This window comes from Neomonachus schauinslandi, chromosome 5 (genome assembly GCF_002201575.2).
Source record: "Neomonachus schauinslandi chromosome 5, ASM220157v2, whole genome shotgun sequence".
Classification (NCBI taxonomy): Eukaryota; Metazoa; Chordata; class Mammalia; order Carnivora; family Phocidae; genus Neomonachus; species Neomonachus schauinslandi.
The window spans coordinates 64,996,790-65,019,748 of NC_058407.1; the positions used below are offsets into that span (position 1 = coordinate 64,996,790).

Sequence of the window (22,959 nt, forward strand, 5' to 3'; positions counted from 1 at the left end):
GGTTACAGCCCCGCGGGGGGCCGGGGGCGGCCCGCGGTTTGGGCGAGTTCGCCAGTCTCGAGGCGGGCCGGGCGCATATAACGGGCTCGGCGGACGGGAGAAGACGCAGAGCGCTGCTGGGCTGCCGGGTCTCCTGCCTCCTCCTCCTGCTCCAAAGGCCTCCTGCATGAGGGCGCGGTAGAGACCCGGACCCACGCCGTGCTCCTGCCGCCTCGCTGCGCTCCGCTCGGGCCGGCTCCGCCAGGCCCCGCGGTGAGCCATGATCCGCTTCGGGGCTCCCCAGACGCTGGTGCTGCTGACGCTGCTCGTCGCCGCTGTCCTTCGATGTCACGGCCAGGATGTCCGTAAGTCGCCCAACGCCCCTGCCTGCCACCCTTCTGTGTCTTCCCTCCGCACCCTCCCCCCGCGCACTCTCCCGCTCTGGAGCCGGTGTGTCCGGGTTAGAGTGGCTCCCGGGGTCACGGCGCGCCGAGACTTGGGTGCAAGATGCGCAGGAGCTCACCTAGCGGAGTTCTGCAAGTTAGGGGCTCTGCCCGAGAGTCCTCCGGTGCGGGTCGCTGCTGGAGGCATTTGCAGGTCTCTACCTTGCGCAGGAATTTGAAACGTGCAAAGTGTCGGGGGTTCGAGATGTTTGAGCACAGATTTAAGCGCACTCTCTTCCACCAGCTTTGATAATTAGGCAGGCGCACACGCACACAACTCACCTCCTCGAAGCACTCGGAGTTCAGCAAAAACAGGTCTTGGCCCGTCGATCTTAGAAGTTGGAACGGGCACTAGCGAAGGAGTGAGGAAGGGCCAAAGGGCTGACCTCGCAATCTTGTCCAGGGGTTGGTGGCTGGAGGGTTCAAAGGGGAGTTAGACAAAGGAGATGCTCTGAAACTGGTGGGCTGAAATCCGAGGCCACAAAGACGCTTCGGAGAGGCGCTCTGAGACCTCAGCGCCTCTGGCAGTTTCCTCCCCCTCCCGGCTGGCGCAGGAGCAAGGTGCAGCCCTCATTCTCATCTCGGCTTTCGCCCGGCCTCTAACGGGTGCAGAAACTTCCCGTCGGAGAGGCCATCTGAAAGGCGATAACATTCCAACCAGACTGTGCTTTTCAAACGCCCCAGAAAATAGCGCCCCCTCCCCGCGGTCTTCCCCTCCAAACCCCGGAGGTACTACAATGAGTTACTCTTCTAAGTTTCTGGAGCTCGCTGAGCCAGGCTGCGGGCTGTGGGTCTGTGTCTGTGTGCAGGGGAGGGGGGCACAGTTGGTCGACTGCTGTAACAATTTCAACCGAATATAGTTAGAGATAGCAGTTTTACAGTCTAGTCCAAAGGTGGTTCGGATCGCACCTTTCCATCGCCTCCTTTGGTAAAGTCCCACTGTCTGGGATTATATTCAGGACAAACGAAGCCTGGAAAGTGTATTAGGTAGAGAGGACTTTTTTTTTTTTCCCCACGTGTTTGGGCACGTTTCCGATGGCTGGGATTCCAGCCCTGTCTTTGTATGTTACAGATTGTAAATCAATCGCAGAGGAAACTTTTTTTGGGGGGCGGGGGCGGGGGGGGGAGTCACAATCCCTCTGCCGACCAGGCTCTATTTGGTCTCTCCTGCGAAGGCTCTGGGCCCAGGAGGACTTTCCCTTCATTAGAGCGGCTTTGAGGCGGGGGCAGGAGATTCTGGCCAGTCGTCGGGCGCTGCGCTGAACTGGCCGCGCGCTCCCGGGCACTTGTTGGAATACGGTGTGTCTATAAGTGATCCCGGCTCGGACTGACTATATTTTTGTCTTCATTTCGCACGGACACCCGTTACGGAAACTTAGTGCACAGTGAAATTAGCTAAGTGACCTTAAAATAATTCCCAAATTCTCCATCTGGTATTAGAAGCACTCACTTCAGTGGCAGAGCGCTCTCACCACTGCAGCTTTCCCGGGAGTGAGTGAATTCCACAGTTTCTTGGGCCCAGATCTTCCTTCTCTCCAGGGGGGAGTGCATCGGGGCGGTTGACTTTGCTCCCTGGCGCATCCCCTCCCCCGGATCAGTGGACCCAGAGAAGTGACGTGGGGGAAAGGCACGGCCTGCGTGGACGTCAGGGATGTCAGAACCCTAGAGCTCGGGCACGCCCCTCCTCCCATCTGTCCACGAGTTGGAGAAACTCACTGGAGGCGGCGTCTTTGACCCACATCTGCATTTCACAGCCCTCGCCTCCGAAAGTGCCCCTCGGCTGTGGGGAGAGACCTCAATCCTCCTTTGTGAGGCTTGTTTGCGTTGGGAGATTGGCAGCGATGGCTTCCAGATGGGGCTGAAATGCTGCCCGTATTTATTTAAACTGGTTCCTTGCGGAGACCTGTGAATCGGGCTCTGTGTGCGCTCGAGAAAAGCCCCATTCATGAGAGGCGAGGTCCGGTGGGTTCCCCCGGACTCCCCGACCCCCTCTCCACAATGCCCCCCTGTGCCCGCCCGCCGTCGCCTCCCGGGCTCCAGCCCTGCGCACAGCGGCGGCGGAGCAAAAACAGTTCCCCGAAAGAGGTAACTTTTTAATTGGCCTGCTACAAAGGAGCACTTTATACCGCGTGCGGTAACGAGGGGAACCGGATCAGGCGCGCCGGGATGCTATCGGCAGCCGTTTGGAACAGCAATTATGGAGGTGCTGGGCTCCTCCGTCCACACCTAGGGGATCCGGTTACGGGGCTGGCTTCTTTCTGGGGCAGTCATTTAATCCTGCTTTTCACCCTCCCGGGGTCTGTGGGCGAGCCGCGTCCAGAGCTGCAGCCGGGAGAGTCACCCAGCGGCTCCCACAGCCCGCGCCGCCTGGCCCCGCCCCCGCGCATCCCTGGGCCGCCCTTCCCAGCGAAATCCGATCCGCATTCGGGTGCACCCCCTTCTCCCGGCATTTTCTTTTTTCCACCCTGAGCCCTCTTGGGTGAGAGTGGGCTTTTCCTTAGTCCGGACGGGACACCATGAACCTCTCCTTCTTCCCCCTCCCCTGCCCCACCGCCCGCTTTCTGCAGTTCCAGCTATTTTAGCGGTGGGCGTGTCCCCGCGCTGGGACACGTGTACACCCTGGGATCCCCCTACCCTCGCCGGGATTATCTGGCCTAAAGGCTGAGCGGGTTCCTACTGGTGACAAAGGAAAAAAAAAAGGTTTATCTTTAGATTTTCAGAGCCTCCTTCAAGAGCCCCAGGCAGGCCCATTTCTTTCTCCGCCCACCTGGTTTGTGGCTCTTTCCTATTATTCATCCCCTGCAGCTGCCACTGCTTTGGGGATTTTGATGAGAAAAACAGCGCTGGGCGCTCCCTAGCACGTGGTGCGGGCTCTCCAGCCCTTGGCGCTCTCGGGAGCGCTCTTGTCAGCACAGGTTTCGTTTGCAGGGTGAATTCCAGACGGCAGGGCGCTAGTGGAGAGCGACTGGTCCGTGCCGTTCTTGGTCTGCCTTCTTGGACGAGGACAGGCCTGGACTGGTTCATCTTAGCCCAGGCCAGGCGTTCAAACACCCTGCGCCCTCCCCACCCCCCATATTGAGGTGTTGTCTTCGGATGAAGTTAGGGTCTCTCCAGGGAGGGGAAGGGCTGGAGGTCAGCAGGGGTAGGGGAGTTTGGGGGCTGGAGGGGGTGTCCCTTGGCCCTTCCTGCCGCCCAAGCATTCTGTTAGGCTGCTGGGGTCCCAAGTGTATTTATTGTCTGAATCGGCCTATCCTCCTCCCGGAATTGGTCCTGATTCTAATAGGATTTAAATAATGGGACATAATCCTGATTCTAACAGCTCCTCCTTTCACCACTCCCACCCCATATATACACTTTTGGAGTCTGGCCGTTTATAGATTCTAATTTTTGTGGGTAGAATTTTCTACATGCCTTCTGCATTTTACCTGTCAGTTGTATTTAGCAAATCCCATAATTCCTAGAGGAAGGCAGAAACAAGGCCTCTGTACCTGTGCTGGGGTGGAGGGGGGGGCGTGTCTCTGTTTTCTCCTCTCCTCTGTCTTTGCGGTTCCTGAGTTCCCATTTGGGGTCTCACCCCCTGCTCCCACTCCAGCTTGCCCCTGCCCCTTCACCTCTGCCCCAGGCTAGATGCCAAAAGAGAATATGCTGCAGTAGCCCCGCCCCTCCCCTTCACGGCAGGGTCTGGATTTTCAGTGGTGAATAGAGAGCATAATGCAAGGTGCTCAATAAAGGTAACTTGAAGAATGGCTTAGAAAAATAATTTTCAAGTCCTCCATGTTCAGGTGGCCGGAGCCCGCATTCTTCAGCATTTGAATGATGTCACGTTGACTGCAACCTCTTTCTCTTTTTCTCTTCTGGCTCCCCACCCCCTCCCTCCCTTCGCTCCCCCTGCTTCCCCTGCTGGGCCGTTGGTGCAGAGAAGGCCGGCAGCTGTGTGCAGGACGGGCAGAGGTATAATGATAAGGATGTGTGGAAGCCCGAGCCCTGCCGGATCTGTGTCTGTGACACTGGGACCGTGCTCTGTGACGACATAATCTGTGAAGACATGAAAGACTGCCTCAGCCCCGAGACCCCCTTCGGAGAGTGCTGCCCCATCTGCTCAACTGACCTCGCCACGGCCAGTGGTCGTAATTTATTTATTTCCTGTTCCACATAAATAAATTACTCGCAGGTGCAGCACATGCCCTCCCATGGATGCTGGTCCTCTCTGCGAAGCACAGGGACTGGTTATCCATGGGACCCCAGCAGCGGAGGCCAAAAGGAAAGGCCACTTCTTGCTTGCAGGTTGACCCTGAATGAGCCTGAGACACTTAGAGGGGTCCTTCCTCATCCCAAACCTCCCCCCAGATACACTTCCGACATCTGGAAGGACAGATGTGATTCCACAGAGGTACCCTCTCTGGAATCATCTCTGCCAATCACTGGGAGCCACGATGGAGAGCACAAGCTCTGTGGGCCCGACTCCAGACGAATTCCTCTATGACCCACAGCTCATCTTCTCTGTAGAAGGCCGCTAAATATCTGGTCGTCAGTGGGGAGAAATCTCTGCCGGCTAGTGGGGAGACAGAGGGCAGGCTCCCTCTTTGAAATATGGACCCTCCCTGGCAGTTTCCTTTTGTGTTTACCTCTTTTGGAGTTAACTGCCAATTAAGATGCGAGTTAATAAAAGAAGGCAGAGCTGGGTGCTGGGAGGTGGGGCTGGGCGAGGACCCCGCGGGCTGCATTCCGGTGCAGTTTATTGACTCCCAGCCAGAACCAGTGCTGCGTGATGTGTCTGTGACCCCTCCCCAGCACTTGGACACAGGCCCCATCTCCCTGTCACATGGGGGGGGTCACATGCCTAGGCCCCTTGGGTGGCCCTCACTGTCCCCCTCCTACTCCAACGGAGAAGAAAGTGGAAAGCGAAGCAAGGAGTTGCCTTTCCTTAACACTTCGCCAACACTGGTGACCTGCTTTTCTGGTCCAGATTTCCGGGTCATTTCTGAGGCCCGCGTGCAGGAAGTGTTGATTGCCTCCCCACTTTGCTGCTACAGAGGGGGGCGGGCTCACTGATTTGGGATGGCCCTGGCTGCAATGCCCTAACTCCCATGCCCTGCTGTGTTCATGTGCTTGCTTTGAGGATACCCAGCTTGAACGTAAGACCCCTCTGACCACCTAACTCCTCTTCCGGGAGGGCTCGGGCCGCGGGAAGGGCTTCCTACTCTGTGGAGAGAGAAGAGACTTGGACCTTCCGCCAGCTTTTGGTGCTTCCTATCTTGGAGCTAATTAGATCGCTTCGTAGGCCCTGCTCCATTCTTTTGCATGCTGACTGCTTCTTCCATAACAAAGTCTGGGTCAGCTCCCTTCCTCAAGGGACCTCAGCAACCCCAGGACCCCAGTGACCCTAACATCCCAGCAGAGGGGACAGGAAGCTGTCCCCTTCCGGGGTTGTGTCCTTGTTTGTTCTGTTAAAGAGTGTTTGCGCAACAAGAACTTGTACTTCTTCATCTCACAATTTTTCATTCTTCTCTTTTTCCATTTGCAGGGCAACCAGGACCAAAGGTAAGGGCTTTTTCTTCTTCTTGTTTTTGGGCTTTCTTCAGAAGCAGTGTTATGCACGCCCAGCCTGTGGTTGGTAGGCAGCAGCAGAGGGCTGTTTTAGGGGATACCTCAATGCTTGGACTGCGGGGCAGGGTTTTTGTGCTCGGGGCTTGGTGGGCTTGCGTGGCTCCATCCTCAGGTTGTGCCCTGTTTCAGGGGCAGAAAGGAGAACCTGGAGACATCAAGGATGTAAGTACACATTATTCTCATACCAGTTGCCTCTCCTGCTCTAACTGGGTCAGCTCCTTGGACTCCCTCTAATACGCCATCCTGTGCGTCTCTCTCTCTCTCTGTCTCTCTCCACAGATTGTAGGACCTAAAGGACCTCCTGGGCCTCAGGTAAGAAAGGGAGAAATCCCTTCCTCCCTCTCTTCCTCAAGTAACTGATCTGCAGGCCCCCGGCCTTGCCATCATCTCAACATTTTCCTCACCTTCAGGGACCAGCAGGTGAACAAGGACCCAGAGGTGATCGTGGTGACAAAGGTGAAAAAGTGAGTTGAGAAATGCTCCCCGACCCCCCGTGGCCTCCCCAGGTCCTCTGAACGTCTTCCCCTCCCCCCATGTGCGTGACCACCACCTCAGGGACAGCCTGTGGCTGGGTGGTTCTTGCATCAGCCCTGCTTCACTTGGGTGCCCCTTTCTCTTTCTGCCAAGGGTGCCCCTGGACCTCGTGGCAGAGATGGAGAGCCTGGGACCCCTGGAAATCCTGGCCCCCCTGGTCCTCCTGGCCCCCCTGGTCCCCCTGGCCTTGGTGGAGTAAGTATCCTTCTGTCCCCTCCCTTCAGGCTGTCCTTCCAGAACTGTGGCTTCTAAATTGCTACTCACACTTACCTGGCTGGCTCCCACAGCCTGTCCACGGGCTTCTCCCCAGGCCTGTAATTTAGTGGAGTCACATATTAGGCCTGAGACCGTGGCATTCAGGGATGACTTTTTTCACTCACCGGGTTTCTGCAAAGAAAGTCTTCAGGTACCTGGCTTCCAGGCATCTGTGCTGTGCGGTTGATTCCTGGGCGTGGGCGTGGGGGCCGAGGGAGAGGATGACCGAGCACTTGTAGTTACCTGGAAGAAGAGTGACCACTGTCCTTGGAAAACATTTAATCCCGGTCCTTGCCAGGTCCATTCCAAGCTACTATTCATTCTCATGAAAGAGGCCCACTGAGTGAAGGTGTGTGGCGAAAGTCATTTTTGGAATTAAGCCAGTCAACGGATCATATTATTGTCCAGTTTTTGCACATTTGCCATTTTGATGCTTGCTAGGTAATAAGTTCTTAAACTTAAGAGGCTTACAGATGCCTACGCCTTCCCTTGCTGAAATATTTTAAGGCTGTTGATTTTAGTCTTTTGCTGGGCAGTAAATTCCTGGGAATCAAATTAAAAAAAAACAAACTTTAAAGTGATGTTTTAGTTCTATTTCTCAATGTAGGTTGAACAATGTATTTACTATTTTAGAATTTAAAAAATAATTCTGTGCAATGAAATGTGGGTAACTGATACTCCTCCAAATAGCATTTTATCTTCCAGGGAAATGATTATGCCACTGGCATCTCGTAACACATTTCCAGAACGATTTTTCAGGAATCACTGGCAATTCTGTTCAATGCTAGGTTAGTCTCCAACAATTAGAGTTTATCTAAAATAGAGGGCTTTTTTTTTTTCTATCCCAATTTATAGCTTACCTAGTTGAGAAGGAACAACCTGGGGCCTCTCAAGCTCCTAATGTTGTTGGGTTTATTTGCAGAACTTTGCTGCCCAGATGGCTGGAGGATTTGACGAGAAGGCTGGTGGCGCCCAGATGGGAGTGATGCAAGGGCCGATGGTAAGGAAAGACACCAGTTTTTTGCAGCCAAAATGGCAGGGGGTGGCCCTTAGCAGAGCCAGAGAATCTGACAACCTCACGTTACAGATAATTGCTTAGAGCAGCTCTTCTCCATCAGTTATGTAACCTCCCATGGGGTTAGCCCCAAGCATTTGGTTTTTAATGGTGATGGATGCCAGTTCTAATGACGCGCTGGAGTGACCAAGAAGAATGAGGATGGAGAGACACATCTAGGCTGAGGCTGGAAGGCCAGCCGCTATTGCTCTTGGAATGAGAACTGAAGAATGCAGATAGTAGCCACTGTCCTCCAGCACCCACAGGACTTCCAGCAGGAAATCTCAGGCCTGCAGCTCCAGCTTGGCACAAGCTAAATGAAACTCAGACTTTAGTAAACATGGCTGTGGTCCAGGAGAAAGCAAGGCCAGCCTCTCTATCCAAATGGTGCCTATAAATAAATAGATTGTTGCGTGGGGAGTGGGAAATGAGAAGGAGCAGCCACTGTAGGGCCCCTGCCCACAGAGTAACTGTCTGTCCTTTGTCTGGGCCCCTGGCTGGGAGGCGGGGGCATGCTGGCGGCCGCTGGTGAAGCATTTCCAGTGAACCCCCTCCTCTTCTGTTTGCCGCAGGGCCCAATGGGACCTCGAGGACCTCCAGGCCCTGCTGGTGCTCCCGTAAGTACTGGGTCTTTCCGCTCCGTGCAGTGCAGATGCGTTCAAGCTCTCTCGTGTCAGTCTGTGGGCTTAACCTGGTGTCCTCATGTTACTTTTTAGGGACCTCAAGGATTTCAGGGCAACCCTGGTGAACCTGGAGAACCCGGTGTCTCCGTGAGTACCTGCATGGGCCCTGCCCTCCCCCCGGGCGGCGGGGGGGGGAGGGTGTCTCCAGTGATGTACCACGCAGACACCAAGACTGCCCAGAGCTTTCCCAGTGGAGGGCCCCGAGATGCCACTTAGCTCTGCCAGGATCTCTCCCAGAGAAGCCCAGGAGGCAAGGACCACCAGAGCTCTGTCACAACAGTCCCCTTTCTGGGTCACCCTCGGCCTGTGCTGCCTTCCAGGATAATCAGCTCTGCACTCTTGCTTTCTCTCAGCACAAAGTGGGCTTCCCCACCCCCACCCCCATCTTTCTTCCTTATGGAAGAACTTAGATTCCAAAGGCTACAATCCCGAAGTTTTGTCCACTGATTAGGTATCATCCCCCTCCAACCATCTCTTAAACTTTCTTACTTCGTTTGTAGGGTCCCATGGGTCCCCGTGGTCCTCCTGGCCCCCCTGGAAAACCTGGTGATGATGTGAGTATCCCTGAGTAGTCGAATGAGTTGCTGTGTCCTTTGAAAGGGTGTGGGGAGGATGTGCGTACTGGGGCAGTGATGCGGAAGCGCCCTCAGCCTGGCCCAGGGTGGAAGTGTCCTTAGGGGCAGGACTGGTCAATCAGAGCCACAGACTCTGTCTACCATCTACATTCCCACTTGCAGCTTAGCTTACGAGTGCCTGGGGACTGCTTTGGACCCATTGGGAAGGGAAATGATTAAAACATCATTAGCTCCAGGAAGGGAAATTGAGAAACGGGAGAAAGAGAGGGAAAACACAGGGGGAAAGATGTTGAGAAGGGAAAACAAAAGGAAGACGCTCAACAGCCCAACATTATCTTAATTGTAAATGAGCTAGGAAAAGCGCAGCCTGAGTCAGGATGTCTGCAAAGGATGCAAACGAAGTGAAAAGATAAGAGTTGGCTCTCGAGCTGTTCTTATGAATCACATTAGACAGTGAAAGTCTCCCTGGGTAAGGTAGCCTAGCCCAGTCCGCAGAGCCTCGGAGGGGAGAGAGGAGAGTCCCCTGGGGAAGCTGCAGGCTGGTCAGGATGGAGGAGCTTGCCCATGCAATGTACAGCTGTCCGAAAGAATACGTCATGACCCAGGAAAGGCATTCAAAGTCCGGAATCCCAAGGAGGTGAGGGAGATGAATAAGCAGGTGGGCAAAAGGCATAGAAGATGGGGAGGAGAGATGCGATCTGGAGCGTGCCCACTACGCTAACTTGTCTTCTGCTGAAGCTGAAACACATCTCTCTCCCTTCAGGGCGAAGCTGGAAAGCCTGGAAAATCTGGTGAAAGAGGCCCCCCCGGCCCTCAGGTAGAGCGCCCCCCCGCCAGCCTCAAACCTTGTTCCGAGTCTCCCTCCTTTGCAGCTGAGGCAGTGGCCTCACACCCAGCGCCTCTAGTTCAGCTAGCTCACTTCTAGAATGGAATTCCAACAGCCCCTACACACCTCCGCCCTCATGCTGATGTGTAGGATCCTCACACAGGCCCACGGGGCGGGGGGATGCTGGGCAGCTGTTGTTTACACCCATTTTGCATAGGATGGGGCGAAGCATAGTAAGGGGGGGCTCTGGGATCTACTGCAAGAGCTGTCTAAGTGCTGGGCTCCTGACTGCCCTGCCGGCCTGAGGGAGCTGGCTCCGGAAGGTTCTCTAGCAGAGCAGGGCAGCCTTGACTCAGCCCTCTGCTCTGCGCCTTGAACATCTCCTCTCTGCACTGCAGGGTGCTCGAGGCTTCCCGGGAACCCCAGGCCTTCCTGGTGTCAAGGGTCACAGAGTAAGTATCATGGACAAGAGTGTTGGAAGGAAGTTATTGCCCAGGGGAGAGAAAAGCATCTGGGGGCATGAATCTTCCTAATAGGGTTTCCCAGAAGTGTGATGGAACATTTTCTCTTGTCCTCTAGGGCTACCCAGGTCTAGATGGTGCTAAGGGAGAAGCTGGTGCTCCAGGTGTGAAGGTAAGGACCGAGGAGCACATGGGGATGGGGAACAGAGGGAGATGATGAGACACCTTTCTTTCCAGTCAAGGAGATCCTATTAAGCCAATGAGTTAGCACATCAGGTCAGCTTTGGTTGGGAACACCCAGTCCTACATCCTGCTGGAAGAACAGCAGGCTGGGAGAGCTCAGGGAGTTGTCCCTGGCAGAACTGAAGTTTGGGGGGTCTCAGTGCTAGCTGAGTTGACCAGAGCTTTTGGCTTCTTCCTTGGGAGTTTTCTGGGGGCTGCCAATGGGGACCTGCTCACTGACCCTGTGCATCTTTTTCCCAGGGAGAGAGTGGTTCACCGGGTGAGAATGGTTCTCCAGGCCCAATGGTGAGTATGAATAATCACCCCCTGGGAGGGCCTCCAGACACTCTTCAGGCAGCTCCTAAAGCCTAGCAGATGGCTCTGCTATAGAAACCGCTCCCTTCGGGCAAAGTAGATATTCAGCTTTGCAGATCTGATCTGATTATGATTAGATCAAAAAGGTAAATTTATCGAATAGATGATTTGTTCAAGTTGCCCCAGCATTTCCTTGACATAGCCCTATGTTAAGATGCGTTTCAGTTTTAAAAAATTCCGTCTCTTCTCAACATTTGGGGGGGTTCATCTGTGGCACGAAGCGGGACGTGCCGGTGACAAGGCTCCCAGTAGCAACAGGAGCATTGGTGGTTCTGCCTGGGCAGAAACACCTTTGATGTGATGTGGGGAGACCTAGACGAGTGGGAAGGCAGGCTCAGGGGCAGCCACACCTTTGCCTCCTGGGCATGTGCGTGCTCCCCGCTCTCGTGTCTGGGGAGGACTGGCAGAATGTCATTGAGCCAGCTCATGCTTGTGTTCTGGCGTGTTCCAGGGTCCCCGCGGCCTGCCCGGTGAGCGAGGACGGACTGGCCCTGCTGGTGCTGCAGTGAGTAATGACAAGGCCAAAGCCACCATTTGGCCCATACTTCGGAGTTTACAAGACACTTTCATATAGGGCTATCCTTGACCCTCCAAGCCACCCTGGGAGGTGTAGAGCGTATTGTCATCCTGCGGGGATGGATTCTGAGTGTGCCTGTCACGAATTCCCAGGCCCGGTCTGCACAGTTGCAGGACTGGGGTGGACTGTGGAAGGGTTGGTTGGTGGGGGCGGGGCTCTCCCTTAGCAGCTGGGATTATTCCGGTCACCCCTCACAGCCCCCACGCACTCCCAGTCAGTCCAGTTTGAACTTATGGACAGACTTCAATTGGCTACAGTGCCGTGCTACTTTCTGGTGTTGAGATGATGCTCTAGAAGAGTGTTCACAGTCTCGCGTCACCTCATAGGGCCTTTATACTTGACATCGCTGCTGTGGCTGGCAGTACGTGGCCGCCGTGGCTTAGGCACTTCCTAGGGTCAATACCTCATGTGCTTCATCTCATCTAATCTTCCCTCAAATCCTGTGCAGTAGAGTCTATTCTCCCCGTTTTATTTTATTTAAGGACTTTATTTATTTATTTGAGAGAGCGAGCATGAGCAGGGGGAGGGGGAGGGGCAGAGGGAGAGGGAGGAACAGGCTCCCCGCTGAGCAGGGAGCCCAACCCCACCAGAGGCAGGGCTCGATCCCAGGACCCTGAGATCATGACCTGAGCTGAAGGCGGATGCCTAACTGACTAAGCCACCCAGGCGCCCCTATTCTCCCCATTTTAGAGAAGAAGAAACTGAGGCCCAGAAAGGTTAAATTGCTTAAAGCCATGCTCGGCAGCCTCAGAGTCTGGTGGCCTCTTGCTGATGGGGGCAGGGAAGGGCGTGGGGATCTGCAGGGCATTTGCAGCCAGAGGAGCATGCAGGTGTTTAGCTCTGACCCCTCAGTGGTAGAGAGCACTTGCAGGCGCTCGGTCAGGCGGGTGATGTGATGAAAGCTGTGTTTAAGAAAGATTATGCTTTCTGTTGAGCTCATACCCCAGCCACCCAAGCGCCGAGGCCCCTCCTCACAGGCCCTTGCGAGGCTGGCCTAAGTAAATCAGCTTCACTCACTCTGCAGCTTTCCAGATAATGTATCTGTTTGGCAGAAATTTCCCTCAAAAGCAGATCAGTGACATAACAGGCAGCGTTGACCCCCATTTGTCAGCCAGGGCTGCTGAAGGGCTTTGTCCTGGAGTCACTTTGTGTGAGGGGATTAGAGAGGGCTGGGGCTGCCAAGAAACACTGCTATTTCGGCGGATTATTCGGACCTGGCTTGTAGCTTTTTGGCCAGGCTCGAAGCCACGGTGGTTGCACCCTGTGAGGGGCAAAGATGAGCTGCATCCCTGTTCTTCCTCCTTCCTGGCCACAGCAGGCCCTGCTTCCTGCTCCTCCTTGCTGATTCCTGTCCCCACAGTAGTCCGGCTGGCAGGCCTTGCATAGGATCTGGCATAGAAAGTTGACAACGTCACATCGTTCCAAGTGCAGGCCTGCTGTCAAGGCTGGGCCCGGGCCTGGGCTGGGTTGGCCTCTGCCCGCTGTGGTCACGTGCCCCCTTGGGCCAGACGGTGCCCTCTCCCAGCCGTGCTGCAGGCAGAGCCTCGGACGCCAGCCCAGCGCAGGCCTCCTGGAGCAGTGCTCAGCTCCCCTTTGCCCATGCTGGGCCCCAGGCCTCTTCTCTGGCCAGCCGCTGGAGGGAGGGGCTCCAGAGTTTCCTGAAGCAGCCAGCCTGGCCCAGAAGGGGCTCTGGCCAATGCTGAGGCTTTATGTGCCCTCTGACATTTTTTTCTGTCCAGTCTCCTCTTGCTTTCCTGTTTAATGCCCATCTGGAGAGTCTCTGTCAGGAGAAATGGACCATAGCCAGGAAGAAGATTTGAGTCTTTTTTAAAACCTGAGCTCCCCGAAAGCATCCTTCTTCAGCACCCCAGAAAAGGTAGAGGCAGGCAGGCGGGGCTCACCTTGGGAAAGGTCGCCTTCTGGCTGGCTCTGGTCCCCTGCCAAGGACCAGGGGCCAGGCCTAGCTCCGCGCGGCCTAATGGTTCCTGGAGTTTGGGTAAAATTTCTCTAGGTCCTGAGGGGCTTTGAGAGAGAAACTGGGGAATGCTCACCACAAAACTGGGGGGAAAAACCCTCAAAACTAGTCCTAGGGGCTCCTGGGTGGCTCAGTTGGCTAAGCATCTGACTCCTGGTTTTGGCTCAGGCCATGATCTCATGGGTCATGAGATCGAGCCTCATGTCAGGCTCCTCGCTGAGCGAGGAGTCTGCTTGAAGATTCTCTCCCTCTGACCCTCCCCCCACTCACGTGTGGTCTCTCTCTCTCAAATAAATAAATAAATCTTTACCAAAAAGACACACAAAAAATTAGTCCTAGAGAGAAAGAACTAGCAGCCTTGTCTTACAGTGTAAAGGACTCTCAGGGGCATGAGCTCAGATGTGGTCCTCAGGCTGTGCCCAGTGCCGTGTCCCCCTCACAGGGCTTCTTCCCGGCCAGAGGCAGACATCCTGTGCATCCTGTGGGCATCTGTGTTTCCTGGTTGTCTGGAGGGGGTGGGAAGGGGGCGGAGCCCGGAGGCATCCTGGAGTTAACCAAGGAGAGGCCTTAACCAAGCCTTAACTAAGGAGGTTAACCAAGCCCCCCGAAAGTGTTTCCCACTGCGAGCAGGTGGGAGGAATTGAGTTAGGTTTGCTGCTTGGCTCTTTCATTTTTCTTTGGCTCAGTTCACTGAGTCTTTAAGTGATAACTTGGCCTTGAAGTTGCGGATATTTGGGGTCTAAATGAAAGTTTCAGAAATGATGGAATAGCGAGGAAATCACCCAAGCTTTGCCCACTGCTGCCCGGCAGCACGCTTCCTTGCAGCCACCACGGAGGGGTTCCCGGCTGTTCCTTCCTGTGGGGCTGTCCTGCCCTGGCGCCAGGCCACCCTGGCCCTCCTCCCTGGGGCCCTGGGGGCCCAGCACTGCCCAAGTTTTCTGTGGGGTGGGCTGCTGACCGGGAGGGCCTGGCCGTGCGGGGCTTCTCACCGTGCCTGCTTCCTTCTCCCCTCTCACAGGGTGCCCGGGGCAACGACGGCCAACCAGGCCCAGCAGGCCCTCCGGTAAGTGCCTTTTACCCGTGGTGCGTTCTCCTGAGCCCTGTTCAGCAGCACAGCGGAGCGGGCAGGGTGGGCCTTCCAAGGCGGAGGAGCAGGAACGCTTTCTCCCTGTTACCCTAGTATGTTGATAACAAGCTTTGAAGTGATGGGTCATTTTTCTTAGCCACGCTTTGGGCATTTTTTTGAGGAGGGACAGATAGGGAGGTCAAAGAATCATCTGCTTCTCACCATATATACAGTTAGATGCTTTGCCTTGGGAAGCCAGGCTCAGGGACACTGGCCGTGGGGACAGTTTTCATCCAGGGACTTTGAGCCACAAGGGATGCAGAGTCAAATCGGTACAAAGGTGGGGAGGAGTGTGAGGTGTGGGGGTGGCTCACTCTGGGGGCTGGAGAAATACGACCCAGAAACGGCATTCACTTTCCCCCTCCTTCCTTCCTGCAGGGTCCCGTGGGTCCCGCTGGCGGTCCTGGCTTCCCTGGTGCTCCCGGGGCCAAGGTATGTGCCCTGCCCCCTTTCCCCTGTTCTTGCTGACTGCCCCCTAGATAGTCCCCCCTTCCCTTCTGAGGGGTGTCTCCCACCCCCAGCCACTGCTGCTCTCCATGGAGGCAAGGAAGGGCCAGGCGTTTCACAGCTCCTGGCTGGAAGGGAAAGTAAGCCGGCAGGATGCAGAGCTGGGGGTACAGTTCCAGCTTGAGACTGGGGGGGAGGCAGAAAATGACGGGGAGACACCAGAGATCTGGGAGGGAGCAGAAGACCAGGACCCAAAGGGAAGAAGGCAAAGCTCCGCAGCCTCTAGCCCCGGAGGAGAGCCGGAGGACGGGGGCAGGGAGATGGCTCCGAGCTTCCCCTGGGCCCTGCTTCAGCTGGGGGGCTCGGCGCGGCCCAGCAGTGCTAACAGAGTGCTTCCGAGGATTAACAGGGGCCAGGGGGAGGCCAGCCGGTTCAGGGAAAGGCCCCCATGGCCCAAGCGGGGATTCCGGTGCACACGTTCCCCGGGAATTCTCTCCCGAGATGAATAAGGAGCCTCCGTGTGGTCACTGGCATCAGGTTGCCTTTCCCCTCCCGGGGGTTTCCGTGGCAACCAGACAGTGTCTGAGGCCCCTGGGAGCTGGGTGAAGGAGACCCATTGTGAGGAGGGACAGCGGAAGGTGAGGGGGCCTGACCTTTAGAAATAATAACTACAGAAGTGAAGCGAGAGCGCTCCGAGGAGAAACCTGAGCAGGCCCTGCCCGGCCTCCGGCTCAGCGGCTTCCCCAGGGCACTCTGCGGGCCACACAGCCCAGAGCCGAGCTGCTTGTGCCTTTCAGGAAAACAGGGAGAGTACAAGCAGAGGCCATTTGGGGGGCTTGCGGGGGCTGCCAGAAGCCGAGGAGAATCGGGCCGCGGCCCAGCTTGCTTTTACCCTGGCTGCCTGGCTCGCTTCAAGCCGGCCCGGGCCACAGCCTGATACGAGTGGAGGGGTGCCGGGAGCCGAACTCTCCCAGGGCCTCCGTTTCCTCAGGAAAAGCACTAGGTGGACGGGGGGTAGGTAAAGGCTGCCCACCTCAGTTGCCCGCCCATCAGCCCACGGCGCTGCCCGCTGCGGGCAGGAGACCCCAGCAGGGCCTTTCCGAGGGGCGCTGATGGGGCCCACAGAGGCGTGCATCTGCCACGGGGCGGGGGGAGGCGGTTACGGTGTCAAGGGGACACGGTGAGCGCAGGAGGCGGGAGGACGAGGTGTCAGGTCGGTGCCTGTGGGAACGCGCGGGGAACACGCCTGCACACGGTGGGTGCGTGTGTGTCTCAGCCTGCTGGTGCGTGCCTGTGGCTGGCCCGCGAGAGGTCTGTGCCCCCCGTCTTCTCATTCCATCCCTCCGTCTCTGCCCAGGGTGAAGCTGGCCCCACTGGTGCTCGCGGTCCCGAGGGCGCTCAAGGTCCTCGCGGCGAACCTGGTACTCCTGGGTCCCCCGGGCCGGCTGGTGCCTCTGTAAGTGCAGCTTCCCTTTGGCCTGAAGCACCTGGGGTCTGTGGCCCCGGCTGCTCTTGACTCTGTCTATTTCTGAGAGAAGTGGGGCCCCAAGCAGAACCCCACCCACCAAACCTTCATTTTGGCCCAGCACTTGCATCCTGAGCTCTAGGGACACCTCTCCCTCCAACCTCGTCCTCCCCTTGAAGCGACCAGCAGGGCCATGTCTGCAATGGACAGCCCTTGGATCTGCAGCCTGGGAGGGCTGGGGGGCGGCTGGGGCTTATTCTTTGCTTCTTAGTTTATAATGACACCATCTTCTTTTTCAGGGTAACCCAGGAACTGATGGAATTCCTGGAGCCAAAGGATCTGCTGTGAGTGTGGCCCTGGGACTTGGCTCGCGCAGGTGGGTCAGTCCCTCCTTGCTCCGTCTCCTGATGCGCCTCTCTTCTACTCATGCTGACAGGGTGCTCCTGGCATTGCTGGTGCCCCCGGCTTCCCTGGGCCCCGTGGTCCACCTGGCCCTCAAGGTGCAACTGGGCCTCTGGGCCCGAAAGGTCAGACGGTAAGGCCCAGTGTGAACCCCAAGTCCCTCCAATACCCCTGGAGTCAAACCCTGCCATCCCTCCTTCCTGCACTCACACTGGCGTCCTTGCAGGGGGGAGGCGGGGGAAGGAAGGGGCTGCCTTTAAGGGTGTCTGGAGGTGGGCAGGGTCCATGGAGAGAACCTAGTGTGAGAACATGCCTCTCTCTTTTCCCAAGGGCGAGCCTGGTATTGCTGGCTTCAAAGGTGAACAAGGCCCCAAAGGAGAACCTGTGAGTATCTGCCCGCCAGCTCTCGGGCCCAGAGCCATCCCCCAGCCCACTGCCCTGCTCCTCTGTAGCCCCGTCCCCTAATCTGGGGCCTCCTCAGGTTGTGCCTGGAGGAGGGGGCATAACAGGTTGAGAAGCTGATGCAGCTTAAGCTCCCATCTTTGGTTTGACCAATTTGAACAGTTTCAACTTTCCACCCTCTCTCTTCCCACTGGGCCACGTCTGCTGCTCTCCCTGGGCCGATCCTTTATGGCCCCTCTTCCCCAGTCGCCAGCCCTAAAACGATAGCCAAGGCCTCTCCCTCCCTTGCCAGGCCAGGGACGGACCCAGCGCCAGGTGAAGACTCACCCTGTTTCTCTTTTGTGCTGCTTCTCAGGGCCCTGCTGGCCCCCAAGGAGCCCCTGGTCCTGCTGGTGAAGAAGGCAAAAGAGGTGCCCGTGGAGAGCCTGGTGGTGCTGGGCCCGTCGGTCCCCCTGGAGAGAGAGTAAGTGGGCTGGGAGTTCCCACTTTCTGTGGGGTATGTCCTGGACGTGGAAGTTGAGTCTTTGTGGCTCTGTGTTCTGGCCAAGTCCTGTGGCCTGAGTATCCGATTCCTCTCTTCTCCACTCACTGCTGTGGGGACAGGGAGCCCTCCTTATTTGTGCCCCTCACCCCCAGGATGGCATGAAACAGTTTGAGCTATGCCCCAGGACAGGCCCGAGAAGTTAATCTCTCAGAATCTTGCCGGCCATAGCTACCCACCTACAGAAATGGTGGTTTGTGGGTTGGTGGGATTGATCTCCTGAAGCGGGGCGAGGCTCTCTGTATGGCTGGGTCAGGGGCCATTCTAACTCACTACCTGTCCTCCTCCCCCTTCCTTCTAGGGTGCTCCTGGCAACCGTGGTTTCCCAGGTCAGGATGGTCTAGCAGGTCCAAAGGTGAGTGGGGGAAGAGGGGCTGGGGTGCCTGCATTGCTGGTCAAATGGCCTCCTGCTGACGCCCTGCCTCCCCTTGTGTAGGGAGCCCCTGGAGAGCGAGGGCCCAGCGGCCTTGCTGGTCCCAAAGGAGCCAACGGTGACCCTGGCCGTCCTGGAGAGCCTGGCCTTCCTGGAGCCCGGGTAAGTAGCCAAGCTGCTTTTGCTCTTGACTTCCAGCTCTGAGCCAAGTCCTCGTGCCCTTCCCCACCTGCTCCCTCCAGCCCTGTGCGGCCAGGATTGAGAGGACCTGGGGCCTTCCCTGACACCCATCCTCTCTCTCTCTCCTGAACAAAGGGTCTCACTGGTCGCCCTGGTGATGCTGGTCCTCAAGGCAAAGTTGGTCCTTCTGTAAGTCTCCCATCTGGGGTAGTTGGGAGGGGATATCCCTGGGGAGGCAAGTAGGACGAGAGATGGGAGTTTGGGTGGGGGTAGCTTGTGCATTTTGAGGATCGGGGAGGGGGCAGATGGTGGGCATCAGGCCAGGTGTGGAGCTCTGCAAATGCCATCCTCGTGTGCCTTTGTGCTTTGGGGCCTTCCCTTGGAGGAGGACAAAGCCTGGCGTGCACTGTTAGGGGTTACGCTCCTCGTTTAAGCTGTGCCTTGTTGCTGCCAGGGTCCGTGTGTGTGGTGTGGGCTGCTGGTTGAGACCTTGATCAACCCCATGTGCCGTGTGCCCACCAGCACAGTGGGCACTTGGTAGATGCTGGATGCACGAATGTGGTCAGAGTGTCTACATTCTGACTATGGCGTCCTCTGTTTCAGGGAGCCCCCGGTGAAGATGGCCGCCCTGGTCCTCCAGGTCCTCAGGGTGCTCGTGGGCAGCCTGGCGTCATGGGTTTCCCTGGCCCCAAAGGTGCCAATGTAAGTCACAACCTGCCCTTCCATTTCCTTGCACACAGTGCGACCTCCCTCCTCGGCCCTAGAGAAAGGACCGGCTCCTGAATAGAGTTAACCCATGGACAGTTAGGAGCAGGAGCCCTGGTGCCATGGGCAGCTTGGGCCTCCATGTCCTGCAGGAGTGCATGTGATCTGGGGAAACCTGGGGTTCCTGAGAGCTTCAGGGCCTCAGCCATGACATCGTTCCATGGGGCAGTGCTGTCTCACTCCCGAGCACGGGAGGGTGCAGATACTCGGCTTGAGCTTCTGCTGCCCATCAGGCTATGGCCCCGAGCCCCAGTCTCCCCAGCCCGCTCTAGCCCCCCCACCCCAAACCCTCTTCATGGTCCTGCCCTCTTTCCTCCAGGGTGAGCCTGGCAAGGCCGGGGAGAAGGGACTGCCTGGTGCTCCTGGTCTGAGAGTAAGTAGCCTGCCTCACTGTCTGCGTGTTGGTGCTAGCTGGACACGTGCAAGGGGAGCCCCATCCCTCGGCCTGCTCCCGGGGTCCTAGTCAGCAGTGGGGGTTCCTCTGGCTGGGGTCCCGCTGCTCTGGGCCCTTTGGGGGTCCACACAGGGACACTTCCAGCTGCTGTTGGTCAGCAGTCCAGGGAGAGGAGGAAGAGTCCCATGCTGAGAAAGACTGGGAAAAGAAGGGGCCCAGGGAAAGAAGGGGGTAGAAATGGAATTTGGGTTGGGGAATCATGGAGGTCTGGAATCTCTGGGCCACCAAGTGTACCTGCTCAGTGCTGGGGTCTGCGGAACTGAAGGATGTGTGTCACGCCATCACCCTTTCCTCCCTCCTCTAGGGTCTTCCTGGCAAAGATGGTGAGACAGGTGCTGCAGGACCCCCCGGACCAGCTGTAAGTACCTGCCTAGCCTCTCCAGGTGGCCCTGTGGGCATGGGGTGGTGGCACGGAGGCCAAGGCACCTCAGGCCCACCTAGCATGATGAGGATCTGGGCTCCTCTGGGACACCAGACCCACCCTCAGCCAGGGCAGTGTGGACCCCCCCACTGTTTCAGGGGTGCAGATCATCGGTGGGAGAATAGCGAGGGAAGCTTTTGTGGGCAGTGCAGGAAGGTGTCTGGGCAGCCCTCCTGCTGCTGCTGCAGTCCCCTCTGGCCAAGGCTTTCCGATTCTCTGCAGCACTGGCTCAGGTCACCTTTGTTTCCCTCTGCAGGGACCTGCTGGTGAACGAGGCGAACAGGGTGCTCCTGGGCCATCTGGGTTCCAGGTAGGTGGCTAGACTGAGCCCTCTCTTCAGTTCTTTCCGTGCCCAGGGCTCTGTGGGAGCCCCATGGGTCTCCAGCCCTGCACTCTGGGGACAGGAGGGCGGTGTGTGAGTGCAGCCCCTGGTCCTACCTCGGTTGTGCAGACTCTTGAGGGGGACAGGGGGACGAGGCTTCCCTACGGTCCCCATGCTGGGGCTCCCTGGAGGGCTGAGGCAGTGGACTCACTCCTTGGCTAATGCATGTCACTTTGCCCTCTAGGGACTTCCTGGCCCTCCTGGTCCCCCAGGTGAAGGTGGAAAACCAGGTGACCAGGTGAGTACGGGGCTCTTTGAACCTGCAGTTTAGAAGGGACGATCTCTTCTGCTGCCCAGGAGGCAAGGGCAGGAGGGCTCCTGGGGCCCCAGGAGGCCGGGAATGTCTGGGGCCACATCCCAGCTCAGCCTCCAGTCCAGTGCGAGGGCTGCTCCACCCTGGCTGGGGGACAGAAAAGCTTCCTTCTCTCACATATCCTTCTTTGTTCCCCAGGGTGTCCCCGGTGAGGCTGGAGCCCCCGGCCTCGTGGGTCCCAGGGTGAGTGTTGGCCATTTCTGGTGGCCCCCCGGGCCTGCCCTCTCCCTGTGCCGTTCTGCAAGTGCACTCCGTAGTGCTCTGCCCGCCACACCCCTGCTTTTCCCGGGGCCTCTGCCTCCTCTCTCTCACCTGATTGCTCCATGGTGTCTCTGCGACAGGGCGAACGAGGTTTCCCAGGAGAACGTGGCTCTCCCGGGGCCCAGGGCCTCCAGGGTCCCCGTGGCCTCCCCGGCACTCCTGGCACGGATGGTCCCAAAGTAAGTGAGGCTGTTGGGGTTGTGGGGGCCAGCCCGGGAGGCCCTGCTAGGGGAGGCGGGGTGGGGGCGGGAGGGGCTCAGGAGGAATGAAGATAGGAGGAGGGCAGATGTTCGAAGACAAGAGGGCAAGGAGGTCTGGCTGAGGAGGGGGCTTGGGCGCTGGGGTCCTGGGCAGGTGCTGCCCACCACAGACTCCCTCCCCTCCCCTGCAGGGCGCATCTGGCCCGGCTGGCCCCCCTGGGGCTCAGGGCCCTCCAGGTCTGCAGGGCATGCCTGGAGAGAGGGGAGCGGCGGGCATCGCAGGGCCCAAGGGAGACAGGGTGAGTACCGGCTTAGCCGCGCCTCCTCCACACTCACCCCTCCCGCCTCCCTACGGCACCTGGCTGGGGAGGTCCCTCGTTAACCCTCTTGAGGACCTTGGAGACCCCTCTGGCCTTCTCTTTGCCCTCTAGTGACGCCCTCCCCCCTTCCCTCCATCTCAGTCCTCTCTCTCACCCTGAGCCCACAGCAGATCCTGTTGGGCCGGGGGCTGAGCTCTGCCTGGGGCCTCAGTGAGGGTGGGACTGAGCGGGAGTACCCTCCTGAGGTGGCCCGTCTGCTCTATCCCCCAGGGTGATGTTGGCGAGAAAGGCCCTGAGGGAGCCCCCGGGAAGGACGGTGGACGAGTAAGTGAATGCTGGGTGCAGGCACCCTGGCGGCCCCATGGGTCTCCAGCCCTGCACTCTGGGGACAGGAGGGCGGTGTGTGAGTGCAGCCCCTGGTCCTACCTCGGTTGTGCAGACTGGGCAGCTCTGGGCACTCTCCCAACAAAACCGGGGCTGTAGGGTGGGGGGCGTTCTGGGGGCCTGGGGAGGGTGTGCCAGGGTCCACCGGGTGTGAGGTCCTAGACTCCCTGCTGGGCTCCAAGTCGTGGTCAACTCTTCTGTCTCCCTCACCTTTGTGTCTTCTCCCCAGGGCCTGACTGGTCCCATTGGCCCCCCTGGGCCCGCTGGTGCCAACGGTGAGAAGGTGAGCTCCTCTCTCTGGCTCGCCTCCCCCATCACGCCAAAGACTGCGGTCTCTCCTCCTCACTTAACACCTGGCACCCTCCTGCCCACGGGGGGCTGCAAGCAGTGAGGGGTGGGAGTCTTCTTAAGAGCAGAGTCTCTGGCTGTGTGCCCCGGGCAGCGGAGCCACTGTGGGCCGCGGGGCGGGCGGTAGACCTGCGCTCAGCAGAGGCCCCAGGAAGGCGGGCCTGAAGCAACAAGGAGAAAACAGGCCCTCCCTTGTGAGGCCTCCTGCATGCACTTGGCTCTTGAAGGGCCCCACCCGGACCCCCATCCCTTATCCATGGCTCTTGTCCCCCCTCCCCACCTTAGGGAGAAGTTGGACCTCCCGGTCCTGCAGGAACTGCTGGTGCTCGCGGCGCCCCAGTGAGTATCTGCCCCGGAACCGGGCCCTCAGCCTGGCCCTTTGGGTGTGGGGGTGCGAGGAGGGATGAGAAAGGAAGGGAGAAGGCCTGTCCTCCCCATGGTGTGGTCAAGGTGGAGGGCCTTCAGGTTGCTAGATCCTCTGACCAAGAGAGGCTTTCTGACTTGGGTCCCTTGTCTTTAGGACAGGGCTTCCCGGAGGCTACTTTTGGGGGTCCTCCCTCTGGGGAGGCTGGGCAAGGGCGGGGCCAGAGGGCTCTGGCTTACCGGAGG

General features: G+C 57.9%; 1 protein-coding gene across 2 annotated transcripts in view; it reads left to right on the forward strand.

Annotated features, from left to right (window-relative positions):
• The first annotated feature begins 239 nt into the window (after positions 1–239).
• Positions 240–22,959, forward strand: part of COL2A1 (collagen type II alpha 1 chain) — a 30,661-nt gene continuing 7,941 nt past the window's right edge. The window contains exons 1-37 of one of the 2 annotated variants that reach the window (XM_021704764.1): positions 240–344; positions 4,340–4,546; positions 5,947–5,963; positions 6,159–6,191; positions 6,309–6,341; positions 6,440–6,493; positions 6,657–6,758; positions 7,741–7,818; positions 8,445–8,489; positions 8,589–8,642; positions 9,056–9,109; positions 9,894–9,947; positions 10,355–10,408; positions 10,536–10,589; positions 10,901–10,945; positions 11,466–11,519; positions 14,585–14,629; positions 15,071–15,124; positions 16,497–16,595; positions 16,904–16,948; positions 17,041–17,139; positions 17,337–17,390; positions 17,764–17,871; positions 18,251–18,304; positions 18,386–18,484; positions 18,638–18,691; positions 19,106–19,204; positions 19,587–19,640; positions 20,026–20,079; positions 20,399–20,452; positions 20,709–20,762; positions 20,976–21,020; positions 21,179–21,277; positions 21,490–21,597; positions 21,889–21,942; positions 22,232–22,285; positions 22,636–22,689. In XM_021704764.1, coding sequence (XP_021560439.1) covers positions 260–344; positions 4,340–4,546; positions 5,947–5,963; positions 6,159–6,191; positions 6,309–6,341; positions 6,440–6,493; positions 6,657–6,758; positions 7,741–7,818; positions 8,445–8,489; positions 8,589–8,642; positions 9,056–9,109; positions 9,894–9,947; positions 10,355–10,408; positions 10,536–10,589; positions 10,901–10,945; positions 11,466–11,519; positions 14,585–14,629; positions 15,071–15,124; positions 16,497–16,595; positions 16,904–16,948; positions 17,041–17,139; positions 17,337–17,390; positions 17,764–17,871; positions 18,251–18,304; positions 18,386–18,484; positions 18,638–18,691; positions 19,106–19,204; positions 19,587–19,640; positions 20,026–20,079; positions 20,399–20,452; positions 20,709–20,762; positions 20,976–21,020; positions 21,179–21,277; positions 21,490–21,597; positions 21,889–21,942; positions 22,232–22,285; positions 22,636–22,689 — 2,463 coding nt within the window. In that variant the 5' untranslated portion in view covers positions 240–259. The remainder of the gene's footprint in view (positions 345–4,339; positions 4,547–5,946; positions 5,964–6,158; positions 6,192–6,308; positions 6,342–6,439; positions 6,494–6,656; positions 6,759–7,740; positions 7,819–8,444; positions 8,490–8,588; positions 8,643–9,055; positions 9,110–9,893; positions 9,948–10,354; positions 10,409–10,535; positions 10,590–10,900; positions 10,946–11,465; positions 11,520–14,584; positions 14,630–15,070; positions 15,125–16,496; positions 16,596–16,903; positions 16,949–17,040; positions 17,140–17,336; positions 17,391–17,763; positions 17,872–18,250; positions 18,305–18,385; positions 18,485–18,637; positions 18,692–19,105; positions 19,205–19,586; positions 19,641–20,025; positions 20,080–20,398; positions 20,453–20,708; positions 20,763–20,975; positions 21,021–21,178; positions 21,278–21,489; positions 21,598–21,888; positions 21,943–22,231; positions 22,286–22,635; positions 22,690–22,959) is intronic. The other variant, XM_044914869.1, reaches the window with a different exon arrangement.